This window comes from Rhinoraja longicauda, chromosome 2 (assembly GCF_053455715.1).
Source record: "Rhinoraja longicauda isolate Sanriku21f chromosome 2, sRhiLon1.1, whole genome shotgun sequence".
Lineage (NCBI taxonomy): Eukaryota > Metazoa > Chordata > Chondrichthyes > Rajiformes > Arhynchobatidae > Rhinoraja > Rhinoraja longicauda.
In genome coordinates, this window is record NC_135954.1 from 45659365 (window position 1) to 45680032 (window position 20668).

Here is a 20668-nt window from a genome sequence, read left to right on the forward strand (position 1 = left end):
TACTCCAGCATTTTTGTGTCAATCTTCACTTCTTTTTTGTTTACTTCTGATTTACTTGTTCCCAGTTCTAGTTTATTTCCTCATTTTTACCTCAAACTCATTGGTAAATCAAAATGTAATATTTACAGGAACAATGTCCCGAATGCAACAGTCATTGCAATAATTATTTATGGTAAGTCTGATGATATGCTGTATTACAAGAATAGGTGTCTAATTCCAGTTGGGCTAAAACATGTTGTTTGGTTGCTTTGATGGATTGGCATGTATTTTATAAAGAGGTCCAGGTGATTCAGAGTCATGGCATGTCAACATAATTTCAGGTATGTATTTTGTGTGCAACCAATAGTATTATCTGCAACACAGCTTCATTCCAATGCTCACCTGACAACTGATTCCTTTCTTCCTCAATTATATACAGCGTGTAGATCTTGGAGATTTTTTAATCTCTGTTTTTGTCGATCTACTTCCTTGTCTTTGTTTTGCTGCTGAGTCTCTGATCGCTGCTCATTCTTTGTGGGTTTTGAACTGAACTCACTACATTCTTCAATGGGCCAACTCCCCTTCTGTTCCATTATGTTCCAATCTAATTTTAGCTTCATGGTGGGTTTCACCTGTTATGGCAGCCATGCCCAACTCTCTCAGTAAGAAGATTCTTGCTCCATTGGCAGGCAATGCCTTTTTGATTTCCAAGACAAAAATAATAAATCAAACCATTTTGTTGTGGACTTCTTTTTTTCATCAAGAATCACTAAAATTCATCAAGCTTGCTGGTGTTAGACATTTATTTGAAAATTTAGCTGTTTATGACGTTCACTTCGGAGATGACACTCTTCTTTGCAAGGACTCAGCAACAATCCCCTTGCATCGTACTGACTGGCAAAGGTACCAGCTGCTGTTGATACAGGCAGCGGTTTCATACTGTCTTTCCACTTTAGTTTAGTTTAGAAATACAGCATGGAAACAGGCCCTTTCGGCCCACCGCGCCGGCCAGCGATCCCCGCACATTAACACTATCCTGATATACCCACTAGGGACAATTTTTACATTTACCAAGCCAATTAACCTACATACCTGTACGTCTTTGGACTGTGGGAGGAAACCGAAGATCTTGGAGAAAACCCACGCAGGTCACAGGGATAACGTACAAACTCCATACAGACAGAACCCATAGCAGGATCGAACCCGGATCTCCGGCGCTGCATTCACTGTAAGGCAGCAACTCTACCGCTGCACCACCGTGCCGCCCAGTTTTAGGATCCTTTTTAGTGGGACATGTTTTATTCAGAGTTGGCAACTGGCAAAAAAATTTAAGAATAGCAATTTCTATTTAGAATATAGATCACTGCAGCATTGGAACAGGCCCTTCGGCCCACAATGTCTGTGCCAAACATAATGCCAAGACCAATACTTAAGCCTGCACATAACCCATATTCCATCATTTCCTGTATATCCATATGCTTATCCAAATGTCACTAATGCAACTGATTCAACCCACATCGCTGCATTTCAGTGACATGCCACTCTTTGTGTGTGTAAAAAAAAAAAAATGTTGCCCTCACATTTCCTTTAAACATTGTTCCTCTCAACTTAAAGATATGCCCTCTCATATTTGATTATTTTTATCCTGGGAAAAAGATTCTGTTTTCCCTATCTATGTCTCTCATAATTTTATACACTTCTATCAGATCTATCCCCAGCCTCCTGCATTCCAGAGAAAACAATCCGTCTGTCCAACCTCTCCCTGTAGCTAATACCCCTAATCCAGGCATCATTCCAGTAGATCTCCTCTGCACCCTTTCCAAAGCCTCCACAGCCTTCCTGTAATGGGGCAACCAGAACTGCACACAATACTCCAAATGCGACCAAACCAAATCCTATAAAGCTGCATCATGACTTTCGGAATCTGACTCGGGCTCACTGCCCCGACTTATAAAAGCTAGCATACCATAATACTTCTTTACCACTCTATCTAATTGCGTGGCACTTTCAGGTAGCTATGTACTTGGACCGCATGATCCTTCTGTTCATCAATGCTTCTAAGGGTCAGTCATTAATTGTATATTTTCCCCTTACATTTGACCTCCCAAGGAGCAAAACCTCATGCCTGCTCGAATTAAACTCCATATGCTTTTAACTTTGGCCTTTGTTCCAATCATGCCATTCCAAAACCACCCTCGCCTGCATCCACCTATTACCTGCTATGCTTTGTCCTGTCCATGCTCTCTACTGGCTTTGGAATGTGGGAGGAAACTGGAGCACCCGGAGAAATCCCATACGCTCACAGGAAGAACATACGAACTTGGTACAATCAGCACCCGTAGTTGGGATCGAACTCGGGTCCCTGGCGCTGTAAGGCAGCAACTCTACCACTGTGCCGCCTAAACAAAAAACTGGAAGGATATGCTGGAATAATGTTGGTTCTGATAAAGTGCCACAGTCAGTTGTGCGAAGAACATGATTTATGTAATCTTAATGGTAAATTCCAATGCAGATTTGTGAATAATCCTTGACTTGCAGAATGATTTGGCGATGATCACATATATTTACGTGAATGTCTTTAGACTGCTATTCCATTCTTTTGTACACTACAAGTGTCTGAAAATGCCAACCTGGTTCCTCTTATTACTGCAAGTGACTGATGATTTATTTATTCATGATGGTATTTCATGCATGATGTAGCAGCAACTGTGGGTAAAATGGTGACCTTGCTGCAAATTGACCTACACTTGTCAATCTTCTGTAACTTGTAGGAAGAGGTAACTGACAAACATGTTGCCATTCTGAACAGCATTCGCCTGATTTTTCTTCCTTTATTGCAAATCTGATTCCAGGAGCTGTCAAAAAGCATCTGGAGTAAGTGAAGTATAGACCGCGGGGCCGAACATCAAAAATGTGTCTAGATTTTGACTTTCGTGACCCATCTCTGGTATCTACTTGAACTTTGGCACAGGTTTAGATAAAAAAATCATTGAGAAGGAATTCATAACTAGTCAGTGCAAAAAGTTGCACACTAGTTAAGTAAGCTAATTAGAAAAAGTCAGCCGCGGGCTCTGTTGATCTGCGAGACCCCGCTCTGGCCTGCTCCGGTCCCGGCTTCTCCGCCCGCGGCTTTCCAGGAGCTCAGAGAGAGAATTCTGAACACGCACTGCAGGGTTTTGCCAGGATTTACTGCAGAGATATTCTGTTTGTGTTGATATGAAAACTAAATTGGACAGAGAATTTCTTAATCTGTGAATTTGCATTCTTAAATTGGTATCGGTGAATGCACTCTTTATTTAAAACATTCATTCAAGGGATGTGAGCATCACAGGCTGTGCCAGCATTGAATTACTCATCCCTCGATGCTCTTGAGAAGGTGCAGGTGAGCTGCCTTCTTGAATCGCTGCAATCCTTGTGTTGTTCGTGAGTGAGTTCCAAGACTTTGACCCATCAACAGTGAAGGAACATCAACACGTTTCCAAGTGGACATGGTGTCTGTCTAGCAGTGCAACTTCCAGGTGGTGGTGTCCCCATGTTTTGGCTGCCCTAGTCCTTCTTATGGATTTGGAAGGTGCCTTCTCAAGAGTTTCAATGACTTGCTCCAGAGCATCCTGTAGATGGTGCAAACTGCTGCCACTGTGTCAGGGGTGGGGTGAGTGGATGAATGTGAATGGATGTCAATTAAGAGAACCACTGTGTCCTGTTTGGTATCAAGGCTCTTGAGTATTGTTGAAGATGTGCTCATCTCGACAAATGGAGAGTATTCCACCACGCTCCTGACTTGAGCTTTGTCGATGGGGGACAGGTTTTGGGGAGTTAGGACTGAAGTTGCTTGCTTTAATTTAGTTTAGAGATACAGTGTGGAAACAGGCTCTTCGGCCCATCGAGTCTGCACCGACCAGCAATCCCCGCTCCTCAACACCACATGGGACAATTTACATTTATAACCAAACCATTAATACTATCCTACACACACTACATTTATACCAAGCCAATTAACCTACAAACCTGTACGTCTTTGGAGTGTGGGAAGGAACCAAAGATCTCGGAAAAATCCAACGCAGGTCACGGGGAGAACGTACAAACCCCGTGCAGACAGTACCCGTAGTCGGGATTGAACCTGGGTCTCTGGCATTGCAAATGCTGTAAGGCAGCAACTCTACTGCTGCGCCACCATGCCACCCTGTTTGCTGCAAGATTACTCGCCCCTAACCTGCTCTTTTAGCCACTTTGTGTAAATAGCTAATCTAGTTCCGTTTCTGGTTAATGGTAATCCCCAGATATCTATATTGCGGATTCGGTTAAGTAAATCCCAGAGAATGTCAGAAGATGATAGTTGAATTTTCTCGTTTGTTATTGTCACAGCCTGGCACTTGTGCGGATGAATCTTAAGGGCCTGTCCCAGTTACGCGATTTTTAAGGTGACTGCCGGTGACTGTCAAAGTCGTAGCAGATCGCCAAAAAACTTAATTTTTTTTTACTCGACCCTACGACAATGTCTACGACCATGCCCACAACAAGCTACGACAACCTACCACCTAGGCGACGGCAAGCTGCCGACAACCGGTGACCCAGTCTTCCCGACCTAGGACGTTCACTACGACAGGGACTACGACAACCAACGTCAACCTGCACTTACTACCACTCCGAACTAGGCAGCGTAGCGTACCATGGCAGAATGACATGATCTGAAGACCAGCAGCAAGCAGCCCTCTCCACATGCAGAAGTCCACCACTCCAAAAGCCCACAATCCAAGCCCCTTTTTATTGCCCCCCAATTTTTCGATGCAATGCATTGGTTGTGTTGGTTTTGTTTCAATTATCACAATAAATACAAAGGGTTCGCCTTTCAATGCAGTGAATTGCTTGTCTTTGTGTTTGCTTCATTGATCTAATTAAATGAAAAGAGTTCTCTTTTAAATGCAGTGTCAGTGTTTATTTTAAAACACTGTGTCAGTGCTTATTTCATTGGTCAAAATAAATAAAACTAGAATATTTGAAAGAGATGCCATGAGAAAGTACTTAGAAATGCAATAACTTCAGACTCCAATTTTTTTTTAAAATATCCAAAATTTACTTTATTCAAACAATATTCCTATGAAAGGTGGATAACTACATGCAAAGATGCAATATGTTATAAATACAGGTAGATATGGGATGTGGGTCACGACATGAAATGAAAAGGCACCTCGGCCCACGGTCTATTAGCTGCAATGACTAGTCTGCCTCCTTTTAATAAGCAAAAATGAATGATGTAACTGTGTTGTGCAAAAGTAGACAATAATAGCTTTTTCTGCAATGTTTCTTGTTAATGTTAGATTGTTCCTCCTGTTGCATCATATTAATACAAAGCTGAGGTCTGGAGAGCACACAGTAACTTTTCACCTTTGCATTTACTTGATGTTATGATTGTCATTCTGGTTGAAGAATTATTTTTGAGGTTTAGCTTCATTGTTACTAACTTAGAAAATCACAATTTAAGAGAAGCATGTTAGCTCCAAACACAATGAGCATTAACTTTATTGCGCAAAGTGACCTCAAAGATAAATGGTAAAATAATCATACAGTATTATAAGAGGCTCTCAGTCCATCTGGTCTAGATTCGGCTCCTATATCTTCGCTCTTTCTCCATTCCTTTCACCTTTATAAATCTGCCTTGTAAATCTGCCTTTTTAATAAATATTATTCTCATTTGATAATGCATTTGAAATCCTGGTCACGTGTGTGTGGTTGGAGGGGAGGGGGGGGGGGGGGATTATTCCTCTTGTTATCCCAATTATTTTGTTGCCAATCAGCATTGGCCTGCACCTAGTTTTTGAGATTCTGGTGTTCAGCTGGGAATTGAGTTTTGAGGTAAGAAAAGAACTAGTGTGGCCAAAGACATCTTCAAAATCATAATGACAGGATTTAATTTTGGTATAAAGGCCATTTCTGATGTTTTCTTAAATCGTCTAGTTCTGGGTATAAAAGGCCTGTGCCTGAACTGACATGCCTGTGGTCTAGGGGAAATTTCTCCTCTACACCTCTGATACAATTGGTATGAGCCGCTGGTGCTGATCTCAGCTCCACAGGCAGCTTGCTCGAGTGCAAATGTAAATTTCAAGCCATCTGTCTCAATGGAAACAAAAGATAAGACGCAGGAGATTGGCATTTCAAGCCTGCTTAAACCATGAAATAATATCACGGCTGAGCCAATGTAGACACAAGGAACTGCAGATGCTGGAATCTTGTACAGAAAACAAAATGCTGGAGTATCTCAGCGAGTCAGGCAGCATCTCTGGAAGACATGGATAACCCTTCCCTCACCTTTACCCAACTATCACTTGCCAGTTATTTCCCACCCCCACCCCTCTTCAAACTTTTCCCATTCTACTATATTCAGTCTGAAGAAGGGTCCTGACCCAAAACGTCACTTCTCTAGAGAACATGGATAGGTGACGATGAGAATTTCTTCAAAGTAGGCATACCTTGAGTAAATTTCACAGTGGAGCAATAAAATGTAGAAACAATGAACTGCAGATGCTGGTTTACAAAAAAAGACACAAAGTGCTGGAGTCACTGAGCTGGGTCAAGTAAAATGTAGAAATAAGGTAGAAAACATAGACATAGAAAATAGGTGCAGGAGTAGGCCATTCGGCCCTTCGAGCCTGCACCGCCATTCAATATGATCATGGCTGATCATCCAACCTTTACCTGCCTTCTCTCCATACCCCCTGGTCCCTCTAGCCATAAGGGCCACATCTAACTCCCTCTTAAATATAGCCAATGAACTGGCCTCAACTACCTTCTGTGACAGAGAATTCCACAGACTCACCACTCTCTGTGTGAAGAAATGTTTTCTCATCTCGGTCCTAAAAGACTTCCCCCTTATCCTTAAGCTATGACCCCTGGTTCTGGACTTCCCCAACATCGGGAACAATCTTCCCACATCTAGCCGCTCCAACCCTCTAAGAATTTTATATGTTTCTATAAGATCCCCCCTCAGTCTTCTAAATTCCAGCGAGTATAAGCCTAGTCTATCGAGTCTTTCTTCTTATGAAAGTCCCGCCATCCCAGGGATCAATCTGGTGAACCTTCTCTGTACTCCCTCTAAGGCTAGAATGTCTTTCCTCAGATTAGGAGACCAAAACTGTACACAATACTCCAGGTGCGGTCTCACCAAGGCCCTGTACAACTGCAGTAGAACCTCCCTGCTCCTATACTCAAATCCTCTTGCTATGAATGCTAACATACCATTTGCTTTCTTCACTGCCTGCTGCACCTGCACGCTTGCTTTCAATGACTGGTGCACCATGACACCCAGGTCACGTTGCATCTCCCCTTTTCCTAATTGGCCAACATTCAGGTAATACTCTGCTTTCCTGTTCTTGCCGCCAAAGTGGATAACCTCACATTTATCCACATTATATTGCATCTGCCATGCATTTGCCCACTCTCCTAATCTATCCAAGTCACTCTGCAGCCTCCTAGCATCCTCCTCGCAGCTAACACTGCCACCCAGCTTCGTGTCATCCGCAAACTTAGAGATGTTGCATTCAATTCCCTCGACCAAATCATTAATATATATTGTAAATAACTGGGGTCCCAGCACTGAGCCTTGCGCTACCCCACTAGTCACTGCCTGCCATTCCGAAAAGGACCCGTTTATTCCTACTCTTTGCTTCCTGTCCGCCAACCAATTCTCTATCCACCTCAACACTGAACCCCCAATACCGTGTGCTTTAAGTTTGTACCCCAATCTCCTATGTGGGACCTTGTCGAAGGCCTTCTGAAAGTCCAGATATAACACATCGACTGGTTCTCCCTTATCCACTCTACTAGTTACATCCTTGAAAAATTCTATAAGATTCGTCAGGCATGATTTGCCTTTCATAAATCCATGCTGACTTTGTCCGATGATTTCACCACTTTCCAAATGTGATGCTATCACATCTTTAATAACTAACTCTAGCATTTTCCCCACTACCGATGTTGGGCTAACTGGTCTATAATTCCCCGTTTTCTCTCTCCCTCCCTTTTTAAAAAGTGGGGTAACATTAGCTACCCTCCAATCCTCAGGAACTACTCCAGAATCTAAAGAGTTTTGAAAAATTATCACTAATGCATCCACTATTTCTGAGGCTACTTCCTTAAGCACTCTGGGATGCAGCCTATGTGGCCCTGGGGATTTATCGGCCTTTAATCCATTTAATTTACCTAACACCACTTCCCGACTAACCTGGATTACCCCCAGTTCCTCCATCTCGTTAGACCCCCGGTCCCCTGCTATTTCCGGCAGATTGTTTATGTCTTCCCTAGTGAAGACAGAACCAAAGTAGTTGTTCAATTGGTCTGCCATCTCCTTGTTCCCTATGATCAATTCACCTGTTTCTGACTGCAAGGGACCTACATTTGTCTTAACTAGTCTTTTTCTCTTCACATATCTATAAAAGCTTTTGCAGTCAGTTTTTATGTTCCCTGCCAGTTTTCTCTCATGATCTATTTTCCCTTTCCTAATTAAGCCCTTTGTCCTCCTCTGCTGGACTCTGAATTTCTCCCAGTCCTCTGGTATGATACTTTTTCTGGCTAATTTATATGCTTCATCTTTTGTTTTAATACTATCCTTGATTTCCCTTGTTAGCCACGGATGCACTACCTTTCCTGGTTTGTTTTTTTGCCAAACTGGGATGAACAATTGTTGTAGTTCATCCATGCAATCTTTAAATGCCTTCCATTGCATGTCCACCGTCAACCCTTTTAGTATAAATTGCCAGTCTATCTTGGACAATTCACGTCTCATACCCTCAAAGTTACCTTTCTTTAAGTTCAGAACACTTGTTTCTGAATTGACTGCAGATAGATAAATGCAGAATCAAGGAACTGCAGATAAGTCAGAGGAAGGGGCCCGATCTGAAACATCACCTATCCATGGTCTCCAGAGATGCTGCCTGACCCACAAAGTTACTCCAGCACTCTAATTGTCCAAGACTACCCAGTTGAGGCATAAAATCACTTCATGTCCTGCTGTGCAAATCTACCTGTACTCAATATGTGTAAATTGCTGGAACAAAATCTCTATTTCCTGAAGTAGTAACTTGTTAAATGACTGATTTCTGCACAAAATAAACTTTTCTCGTAGCAGCTCCATTCTTCAGAATTCAGAATTACCTTTATTTGTCATCCAAAAAACAGGTCTTTTGGACGAGATTTCGTCACCCACAGTCCAACAATAGAGCAATAAAATAAGCAAATTACACAACCCCAACCAACACAAAACACAAAACAAAAAGAAACATCCATCACAGTGAGTCTCCTCCAGTCCCCTCCTCATTGTGATGCAAGGCCAAAATGTCATTTCTCTTCCCCTGCTGTCTTCTCCCGCGGTCAGGCTGTTGAACTTGCCACGTTCCAGGCCGCGCCGGATGGTGAAAGGTCCGCATCGGGCCGACCCAAGGCCCGCGATCCGGTGCGGGCGAAGACGCTGCCGCTGCACGTCGGGGCGGTCGTGGCTCCCAACATTGAAGCCCCCGCCGAGCAGAGAAAAATCCCGCGGCCTATTTCAGGCCGCGCCGGACGGTGAAATGTCCGCGGCAGGCTGACCCAAGCCCCACAATCCGGGGCGGGCAAACACGCTGCCGCTGCCGGAGCTCCCGATGTCGGCATCCACGCGGCCCGAGCCGAAGCCTCCGAGGCGAGTCGCAGCGGCTCCCGCAGCCTCCGAAGACAGCCGGCTCCGCTGATGGTGAGTCCGCAGGCTCTGCGAACCAGAGCCCCAGGTGGTCCCGGGTGGAGGCCGCCAGCTCCAGGAGTTTGGCCGATGGTAGGCCGCAGCAGGAACGGAGACACGAAGCAGAAAAAAGGTTGGGTCTCCGTTTGGAAGGGACAAATTTACAATTTTACAGTCCCCCCCCACACACACACACACATAGTACACAACCACAAAAAAACACGACATCACATCTTCAATTAAGACAAAAAAACAACAAAAACACAAACGGACCGCAGGTAAGCCGCAGCTGCTGGGGCAGCGCCGCCATTTTTTCCCCATTTAGACCCTTGCAGGTCTAAACATTGGTAGTGGGCCTTGAGCCTTTGAACTTTGCTGAACATCGATGCCTGCTCATCAATCTTGTAACCACAGGAGATGAGAGTATTGCACATGTCAATATGATCAACATGTTGTTATTTGGTGTGCAGAGGGTTACATCTCAAGCCAATTAAAGTGCACAATCATTCAGCTTGTGAACTCACTCATGAGACTCTAATCAAATTTTAAGCCATTGCACCATTTAACTAGGTGAAGTGCTGAAGACGTAATGGCATTCCACTCTTGCATGGCTTTTGTCCATTTCCTCATCGCATGAATGGAGGAGATAAAGGATATTCAGAAAGCTGTTTATCATCATGCCAGTTTTGGTCATCATGTTATAGGAAAGATGTTAGCAAGCTGGAAAGGGTGCAGAGAAGATTTATGAGGATATTGCCAGGACTTGAAGGCCTGAACTATAGGAAGAGGTTAAACGGGATAGGACTTTATTCCTTGGAGGGCAGGAGGATGAGGGGTGATCTTCTAGCGGTGTACAAAATCATGAGAGGAATAGATCGGGTAAATGCAGTCTCCGACCCAGTGTAGGGAAATTGAGAACCAGAGGACATAGGTTTAAGGTGACGGGGGAAAGATTTAATAACTTTTTTTACACAGAGAGTGGTGGGTGTATGGAACGAGCTGCCGGAGGAGGTACTTGAGGCAAGTACTATCGTAACGTTCAAGAAACATTTGGACAGGTACATGGATAGGATAGGTTTAGAGGGATATGGGCCAAACGTTCGCTGGTGGGACTAGTGTAGATGGGGCATATTGGTCGGCATGGGCAAGTTATCCTGAAGAGCCTGTTCCCGCACTGTATGACTATGACTTCTCCCCATAAGGACTTCCTTCAGATATTTTGATGACATTTGCATTAGCCCTTATTGGAACTACGGCATAAATCCTAAGAATATCACTCCATGGTATAAAAAATATAACAGTTTCCTCCCACCAATACCATCAGCGTCTGCCCTATAGATTCACTAATTTAATTTTTAAGAAATATTTACCTTTAAATATTTCATAAAACAACCAGGTCATATTACAGCAATATTTGTTTTAAGTGGAAAGTATTAATATGTTGGGTCTATTGTTTAGGTGCCCATACTACATCAAGTACTAGCAATGATGGAAGCCCTGCTCCTACGTATGGTCTGATTCCACCAGGTTACGCTCAGGTACTTTGTTAAACTTTTATTTCTACTCTTTCATTTTGAGTGCAAAATTTTACCCTGGTTTGAGAAATTGTTTTTGAATTATCTTTATTAATTGCAAAACAGCAATTAAAATTGTTTGAAAGCTTAAAAGACGTTAAAAAGTTCACAAGTCATAGGTGCAGAATTAGACCATTCGGCCTTTTGAGTCTACTTTGTCATTCAATCATGGTTGATCTATCTTTCTCTGTCAACTCCATTCTTCTGCCTTCCCCCATAACCTTTGGCACACTTATTAATCGAAAACCTGTCAATCTCCATTTAATAAATACCCAATGAATTGGCCTCCTTAGCCATGTGTGGCAATGAATTCCACAGTTTCGCCACCCTCTGACTAAATAAATTACTCCTCATCTCCTTTCTAAAATTAGGTCCTGTTATTCTGAGGTTGTGCCCTCTGGTCCTAGTCTCTCCCACTAGTGGAAACATCCTCTCTATCCAGGCCTTTCACTATTCGGTTAGTTTCAATGAAGTCCCCTCCTTTGAATTCCATTGATGTAATGCTCTGAAGAAAAAGACAGCCTGGCTAAATGCAGTTTTCCTGAATGGGATAGTGCAGTCCCCCCGAGTTGCACATCTAGTAGCTCTGTTTGCAGTAGATTTGAAGTTGATGAAACCAGACAGAGGAGGAGGAGCTAAACCAAGCAGAATCTTATAAACAAAGCAGACATTTTTGTATTTGATGAGGTTTTCCCAGCTAAGCAGATTATATTTCTTTAGAATGTGGCAATGATGAAAACTGAATGGCTTCTTGTCCAAAGTTTTGAGTGCTTGTTTATATAATGATTCCAGTGGTTTTAAGGCTGTAGGGTGTGTATTAGACCAACTTATCAGACAATAGGTGATGTGGGAGAGAACCATTGAGTGGAAGTATATCTTAGCTGCCGCAGTTGATCGGAAGTTTCTGGTAAACCAGAAATTTGCCAAACTAAACTTTACTTTATTACAAACCATTTTTATGTTGGTTTTGAAGCCAAGGTTTGAATCTATGTGTACTCCTAGATATTTGTATTCTGGGACAACTTGTAGTCTCTCTCCTGAGATGAGAATACCTTGCTCTACATCTACGCTGTGGCCTTTGGAGAAGATCATACAAACAGTTTTGACATATTCAATTGTAAACAACATTTGTTAAGCCAGGAAGTGACCTTCAACATAACATCTGTCAGCATGGTTGCAACCTCTTCTGCATTTTTACCATGAATAAAAATAACTATCATCAGCATACATTAATATATCACATTTTCCACACACAGAAGGTAGAACATTAATACGCATACTGAACAGGATTGGGCCCAGAATAGAGCCCTGCGGGACACTAGTTGATAAACATAGAGGGTCAGAGTTATAATTATCGATTTTGACGAGTTGGGAGCGGGATGAGAGGTAGGATTTAATGAGTTTGAGAAATTCTGTAGAAAAATTGAAGTTGAGAAGTTCATGCAGTAGGATGTTATAATTAACGGTGTCGAATGCTTTCCGTAAATCCAGGAACACGGCCCCCACAACCCTGCCTTTGTCCATTGATGCCTTAACTTTTTCTAGAAAGTAACTTGTAGCTGTTTCTGTTGAGTGATTAGCCCTGAATCCAAATTGCATTGGATGCAGTGGGAAGGAGCTATTGTTGAGATGGTCAGTGATTTGTTTGGCAACCTGATCTCGTCCCATTTGTCTGCGTTTGGCCCCTGCCCTCTGGCCCACAATCCCTGTGCTGAACATAAGCTAATCTCATTTGCCTAAACATGCAGGCTGGTGGGTACTTGGCAACTGTAAATTGATCCCAGTGTGTACAAGAGTGATAGAATTTAGGGGTGAATTGATGGTAATGAGGGGAGAAAAAAGGATGCTCAATGGTTAGTTTTGGACTGAGTGGACTGAAAGGCCTGTTTCTACACCGTGTCTCTCTTTGACTGCAATGGAAAATTGTTAATCTTTTTCTGATTTTATTTTTTTTCAGGCTACTGCTCCTTACCCAACTCCACCCCCAAAAAATGGAATGTATGGTAATGGAATGCATGGCAATGTAACCAACTACCCACCTTACCCCCAAGGGCCACCATCTATCCAAAGCCCACCTTATCCAACTCCGACACAATTTCCTGGTAACCCTCCTGCATACAGTTCATACTCATCAGTGGAACTTCCTGGTAACCCTCCTGCATACAGTCCATACTCATCAGTGGGCATTGCCATGCCAAATCCCATTGCTCCTCCTCCAATAATGCCTGCCTACGTCAACCAGCAGTTTTTAACATCACGCATGGTCACCCAGCAGCGTCTTTTGGTACTACAAATGCCCAACCAGCAGGTTTCTACGTCAACGATGGTCATGGCTCACTCTAACAGAGGTGTACCAGCGAGTATTATGTGCAGCGGATATCAACCTACAGCTGTCTATCAGAAGTCTTCAAATAGCCTCACCAAAGAAATTGCTTCTGCTGTCTTGACCAAAGTTGTGCAGCACGCACTTAAACCAAAACCAAAAACTAAGGTAGTTACATTTCATTTAGATATCTAATGTTACTCAACCAACATTTCCTAATTTGACGTGTTTTTTTTGTTGTAATTAGATCGTTTTACATCTAAAATTAATCACCATTCACCTGTCCTTGTTCAGATTAACAATGACTGGTTTTGCCCATGGCTATGTCTTTGGCTTCAACTGTAGGAATGAAGCTTTAATATCTTCCATTTCTGTAGAACCTTCAACACAGGAGGATAAAAAAAAAAAGTTAAGGAGCTGTACCGAGACAGAATTTGAAAATAAATTAAATAAGGAAGATAGTCAAATAGTATATTTTGAAATGGATTTTAAAGCTTCTATTTTGTTACCACAATCCATAGTATTAATGTATCTTTGTTGTATTTCAGGGGAAGCAAGTAACAGTTATAAATGCACCGGGCGGTGTGGTCATCCACAGATAAATGAAAATGGAATTACTTCATCTGGATATAACTCAAGATTCAAGATTCAAGATATCTTTAGTTGTCATCCAAAAAACAAGTTTTTTGGACGAAATTTAGTCACCCACAGTCCAATAATAAAAGCAATAAAACAAGCAAATTACACAACCCCAACCAACACACACAAAAAAAGAATACAAAGGAAGTGGTAATTTACTACAATATATATATATGGCAGCCTTCACTGCAAACACCAACACTTAGCATTAAATAGACCCAGGGCCGTCTTAACGCATGGGCCTGATGGGCACTTGCCCGGGGCCCCACGAGCATAGGGGCCCCACTTTATCGACCATTTACATTTTTATTCCTGTGAGTAGTTGTCGTAGGGGCCCCAGTACACTGCTTTGCCCGGGGCCCATAATGCTGTAAAGACGGCCCTGAATAGACCTATCATGACTGATTCTCCCACTATCAGCATTCTGGGGGTCAAGAATGAACAAACTCAAATGAACCCATTGCATAAATAATATAACTACAACAGCAAGTCAGAAGCTGGATTTCCGACAGCAAATGATAGCTATAAAATCAAAATTTTAACGTGCAGTACTTTCTGTACATTTTATCTAAAGAATGATTTTTTTTTTTTAATCTATTAATCATTAATATGGAGGACATTGTGAGTCTTTTATATTATTATGTGCCTACTAAAACAACTTGTGAAACCAATGATAACTTTTGCTTTATAGATATTTTCCCTTGTATCTTTAAATTTGTAAAGACATCACTGAATTTTTAATACCCAAACACCAAGCCTGGTTCAAAAGTCCCAGATAATTGTCCCAATTCCAAAAAAGGTATGTAATCCCCAACCCTTAACTTCCAATGCCTTTGCCATCACTGAGATACCTATTAAAAATATCCAGGAGGTTCACTGTTGATCAGAAACCCAACCAAACCAGTGACAAAAAACAATGATTACAACAGCAGTTCAGAACCTAGGTGTCCTTTGGTCGTTGACTCTCCTGATGTCCGAAGGACTATCCGCCATCTGCAAAGCACAAGTGAAGAGGCAGAAACTCTCAAGAAACTTGACATCATCCAGGACAAAGCCTCCTGATAAATGACACCTGTCAATTATGTATTCACTAGACAACTGAGCAGAGTAGTTCCAATGTGGAAAAAGAGTGTACTGTAGTTACTCGCCCAGACTGCTCGGACAGCACTTCCCAAATCTAGAACTTCCCAACACTGCTAAAAGGACTTTGGGTGCATGGGAACATGATCATCTGCCAGTTCCTCTTCAAGTCACATACCTTGCTGACTTAGGGAAATGCAACTGTTTTTTCATTGATGTTGAAACCAAAATCAGGATACTCTGCTCAACAGCAATGTGAGAGTAACTTCAACTGCATTGTCCAAGAATGCAGCTCACTCACACCATCCCAAGGGTAATCAGGGATGATAATAAATGACGGCCTTGCCAGTGATGTCTAGAGCCCAAAATTGAAGGGGTTTTGTCCCCACCACCATTTGCCCCATTTCCTGACATAAGCAGAGCTATTTTCACCCAGTCTCGCAATGCAGGTTCAAGAGGTATATGTTTGAACGTGAACATGTGCAACACCTTATCAGCTGTGCCCCAGGCCTTGGGCCCAGGAATAAATGAAGATGCAGTGGGGAACTAAGAATAAAAACTGTAGCAAAGAACCAGCTGCTGGTTTAAATAGATACAAAATGCTGGAGCTACTCAACAGGACAGGCAGTATTTCTGGAGAGAAGGAATGGATGATGTTTCGGGTCGAGACAGACTGATTAAAATAAGGGTCTTGACCCGAAATGTCACCCATTCCTTCTCTCCAGAGAAGCTGCCTGACCCACTGAATTACCCCAACATTTTGTATCTATCAAGAATCAAAACTGTTGCCCGTCGCATTTAGAGCACCTTGTGGGAATATTAGAAGAGGTGGGAGAGGGGAGGGGGGAATAGGGCTCAGTCAGTGACGACACCCTCTCCCCTTCCCTGATCTCCCATCCCATCTACGAGGAATGGGCCCAACGGGTCCACTTGCTCTAGTTGTCATTAAAAGAGGAATTAAAGATATTATGTACCTGAATTGGTATCAACCAAAATTTCCAGCTGAAGCAACATTGTTCTATTCATTGATTTTAAAAATCTAGCATATTTAACTTATTCTTTAAAATCTAAAAGCGGAGCTGGAGGGTCAATCGATCTTTACTGAAATTTGCAAATTACATAAATGATTTATTAACAGCATTAGTCAATCAACAACTTTAGATAGACATAGAGATAGAAAGTAGGTGCAGGAGGAGGCCATTTGGCCCTTTGAGCTAGCACCGCCATTCATTGTGATCATGGCTGATCATCCACAATCAGTAATCTGTGCCCAACTTCTCCCCATATCCCTTGATTCCACTAGCCCCCAGAGCTCTATCTAACTCTCTCTTAAATTCATCCAGTGACTTGGCCTCCACTGCCCTCTGTGGCAGATAATTCCACAAATTCACAACTCTCTGGGTGAAAAAGTTCCTTCTCACCTCAGTTTTAAATGGCCTCCCCTTTATTCTAAGACAGTGGCCCCTGGTTCTGGACTCCCCCAACTTTCTAATTAGTTTGTTAGGAAGCTTTGGGGATAAACTGGAGTTCTGGAGAGAAAAATAAATAACAGGAACTCAGCAGAACAATGACAATAAATATGATACAATAATAAGCATTAGAAGTTATTATTAAAATGTAATCATCAACAGTAGACAGGTAGTGATTGTGAGAAAAAAATGAAAGATCAAAGTTTATACATTCGAATGGTCATTTCATGGCCCAATAATGCATTGTCATGGAAAGGACTTCATTAAGCTTTGTGTTTGTTGTTAGCTGACCTTTCATTAACATTTGATCTTACAACATTATTAAAATTTGGGAAAATGTAGTTTGCAGTCATTTAATGTGGTAATAATTACATTATATTGAGTGAACCTACCTATAAATATGTTATGATTTTGTTTCATAATTTCACACAGGAAGTTGATGATTCAAAAATATTTACACCTCAACCTAAAACGTCATCCATTCCTTTTCTCCAGAAATGCTGCCTGTCCCGCTGAGTTACTCCAGCATTTTGTATCTATTTTTGGTGTGAACCAGCGTCTGCAGTTCCTTCCTACACCTTAATTTATTTTCTCTTCATTGTGGCCAAATCAGTCTTCTATTTGTTTGGATCTTGAGATTTTTTCTTTGAGTAACATTGCTCTCTGTTACTTCCTTTCTATGCACACTCCCCTGCACCTCACCCCTGCCCTCCTCCTCTCCTCAGTTTCCTTCCTGTCTCCTTTCCTTCCCTTCCCAAGGCTTCCCTTCCTAGCTGATGGATGGTCCAGATGCGCCCCTGTTGGTGAAAGATATTGGCCTAGAACAGAGCCAAATTCAGGAACCCATTCGGTGGTGTGACTTTATGTTGTTGCTCTCCTCTGGCAAAGTCTTCGTACTCTTGCATCTAAAATATCTTCCTTCTCTTGATAATTGAAGTACAAATGATTTAGAAAAGAAGACCTCTAGCATGCAACTTTTACAATTATCCTTACAATACCCAAAATCAGAGATGCATGTAGTTTAAGAATTGTGTAAAAGCACAGAAACATTTCACCTCAGGATGAAGTTCTTCTTCTACCTCATCATTCTTGCAGACTCGGATTTCAGAGCTCAATTGTTTTTAAACAAACCCTTCCTTTTCTCCATGATAAACTGATAGCGCGATAGCTGGGTTACACCACACATTCTGGTATCACGAATATTTCCTTTAGACCTGCATGGATGAAACCCTTTCCACTTAGCACGTTGGTTTGTTTCCAAGCTGCAAATTAAAACCAGAGATGCAGCAAGCTGTGCTTTAAGCAGGATCTTCTGCTGTGTCTCGTCTCCTGTGTTTAGATGCACCACGGAAACAAAGCCTTTGGCCCACAGAGTCCATGCTGACCATCGATCACCAATCTCCACTAATTCTATATTATCCAATTTTTTCAACAACTAGAAACATAGAAAACAGGTGCAGGAGGAGGCCATTTGGCCCTTCGAGCCAGCACCGCCATTCATTGTGATCATAGCTGATCATCCACAATCACTAACCTGTGCCTGCCTTCTCTCCATATCCCTTGATTCCACTTGCCCCTAGAGCTCTATCTAACTCTCTTTTAAATTCATCCAGTGAATTGGCCTTCACTGCCTTCTGTGGCAGAGTAGTCCACAAATTCCTAACTGTCCGGGTGAAAAGTTTTTTTCTCACCTCAGTTTTAAATGGCCTCCCCTTTATTCTTTGACTGTGGCCCCTGGTTCTGGACTCCCCCAACATTGGGAACATTTTTCCTGCATCTAGCTTGTCCAGTCCTTATATAATTTTATATGTTTCTATAATATCCCCTCTCATCCTTCTAAATTCCAGTGAATAAAAGCCCAGTCTTTCCAATCTTTCCTCATATGACAGTCCCATCATCCCGGGGAGTAACCTTGTAAACCTATGCTGCACTGCCTCAATAGCAAGGATGTCCTTCCTCAAATTGTGAGACCAAAACTGAACACAATACTCCAGATGTAGCCTCACCAGGGCCCTATGCAACTGCAAAAGGACCTATTTACTCCTATACTCAAATCCTCTTGTTATGAAGACCAACATGCCATTAGCTTTCTTCACTGCCTGCTGTACCTGCATGTTTACTTTCAGTGACTGGTGTACAAGGACACCAGGTCACGTTGCACTTCCCAGTTACCTAATCTGACACCATTGAGATACTCCTTACACATTACAAGCAATTTCCTTACACATTACAGGCAATTTCCTGTTCTTTTAGAGGCCAACTTATCTACTAACCTGCACATCTTTGCGATGTGGGAGGAAACCTATGCACCTGGAAGAAACCTAGGTTGTCACAGGAAGAACATGCAAACTTCATGTAGACAGCACCCAGGATTGAACCGTGTCTCTGGCATTGTGAGGCAGCACCTCTACCAGCTGCTCCACTATCAAAGACAGTGCTAGGCAATGAAAGTCTGCTTTCTTCAGGCAATAGGTAACTTTCCATTTGAAGATCAGGATCATGTTTTAGAATTTGATGAAACCTCCCAAACACATATTGATTTTTTTTTTGTAAACCAAATTGGGGCAGCAGTACTCTTCCAGCTCCTACAACAACTAACCTAGTCCTCTCTAGCTTCTGGCCACTTTGTAATGACCTCCTCCCATCGCAAATTCTTCTTCTTAGGCAGTCCCCTTGGTTAGAGGATGACATACTTCTCTGAAGAATGGTGCTGACCTGAAACAGAATATGTCTGTTTCCTCCACAGATGTTGTCCGAGCTGCTGAGTTTCTCCAGCACTTTATTTTTGCTTAAGATTCCAGCATCTGCATTTCCTTGCTTCTCCATATTCCCAGTCTGGTTTTGTGGCTTCTGAGGTGGCACAGGAGGCCAATGTGAAAATCGTAGACTATTCAACAGATGGGCCAGGTAGTGGCTGATGGAACAGGTGGGCAAGTAGTTTATTAGACATCCTTCCTGTAAAACGGCGACCAGAACTGCACAAAATACTCTGTGGCCTAACCAAAGTTTTATACAGCTGCAATGTGACTTCCTGACTTTTATACTCAATGTCTGACTGATGAAAGCAAGCATGCATTCCAATTTATTTACCTTTCTATTTAGATATGTTACTGCTTTCAGGGAGCTATGGACTTGCACCCCAAGATCCCTCTTTATATCAATGCTCCTCAGGATCCTACCATTTACTGCATACTTCCCTCCTTATATTTGACCCCTCAAAGTGTCACAGCTCACACTTCCCCCGATTAAATTCCATTTTAAATGCCTCCATCCATATGTTCATCTGATCTATAACATGCTGCATCCTTTGACAACCTTCTTACTATCCACAATTCCACCTATTTTGGGGTCATCTGCAAGCTTATGGATCGGCCCATCTTCATTTTCGTAAGAGTCACTTATACTGAATATGTCACAAACAACAGATCTCTGAAGAACATCACTAGTCACAGACCTCCAAGCAGGATAACAACCCTCAACCACACCTGTCATCTATGGGCAGGCTATTTTTGAATCCATTCTGTCAGGTCACCATGTATCCCAGGCATCTTAATCTTCTCGATCAGCCTGCCATGGGGGCTGCATTATATATCTTATTAAAGTCTATGTTGTTGTTGAAAAATTAAAAGCAAATCCTTCAAAAAAATCAACCAGCACATTTAACATGAATCTTAAGCTGCTTGGCGTATGGTTAAGTGAGAACTTGAAACAAATAATGTGCTGATACAATGATTCAGAATGTGGATGTGATGACCAGCAGTAAAGAGAAAAAATATATTACACAGACCATTAAGTGAGGAAAGATCATTGAGGTAGACCATTTTCCCAATTGTACTAACCCATTCATGTATAGAAGGTGCTGAACGACCCCCTCGGGTGTCTAACAGACATAGCTGCT

General features: G+C 42.3%; 1 protein-coding gene across 1 annotated transcript; it reads left to right on the plus strand.

The window, feature by feature from the left end:
• The first annotated feature begins 821 nt into the window (after positions 1-821).
• LOC144606374 (uncharacterized) lies at positions 822-15660 on the plus strand. The gene is made up of 4 exons (XM_078422404.1): positions 822-882; positions 11144-11223; positions 13217-13750; positions 14131-15660. The coding sequence occupies exons 1-4, from the start codon at positions 822-824 to the stop codon at positions 14182-14184; spliced, it is 729 nt and encodes a 242-aa protein (XP_078278530.1). The 3' UTR covers positions 14185-15660.
• Positions 15661-20668: the final 5008 nt, after the last annotated feature.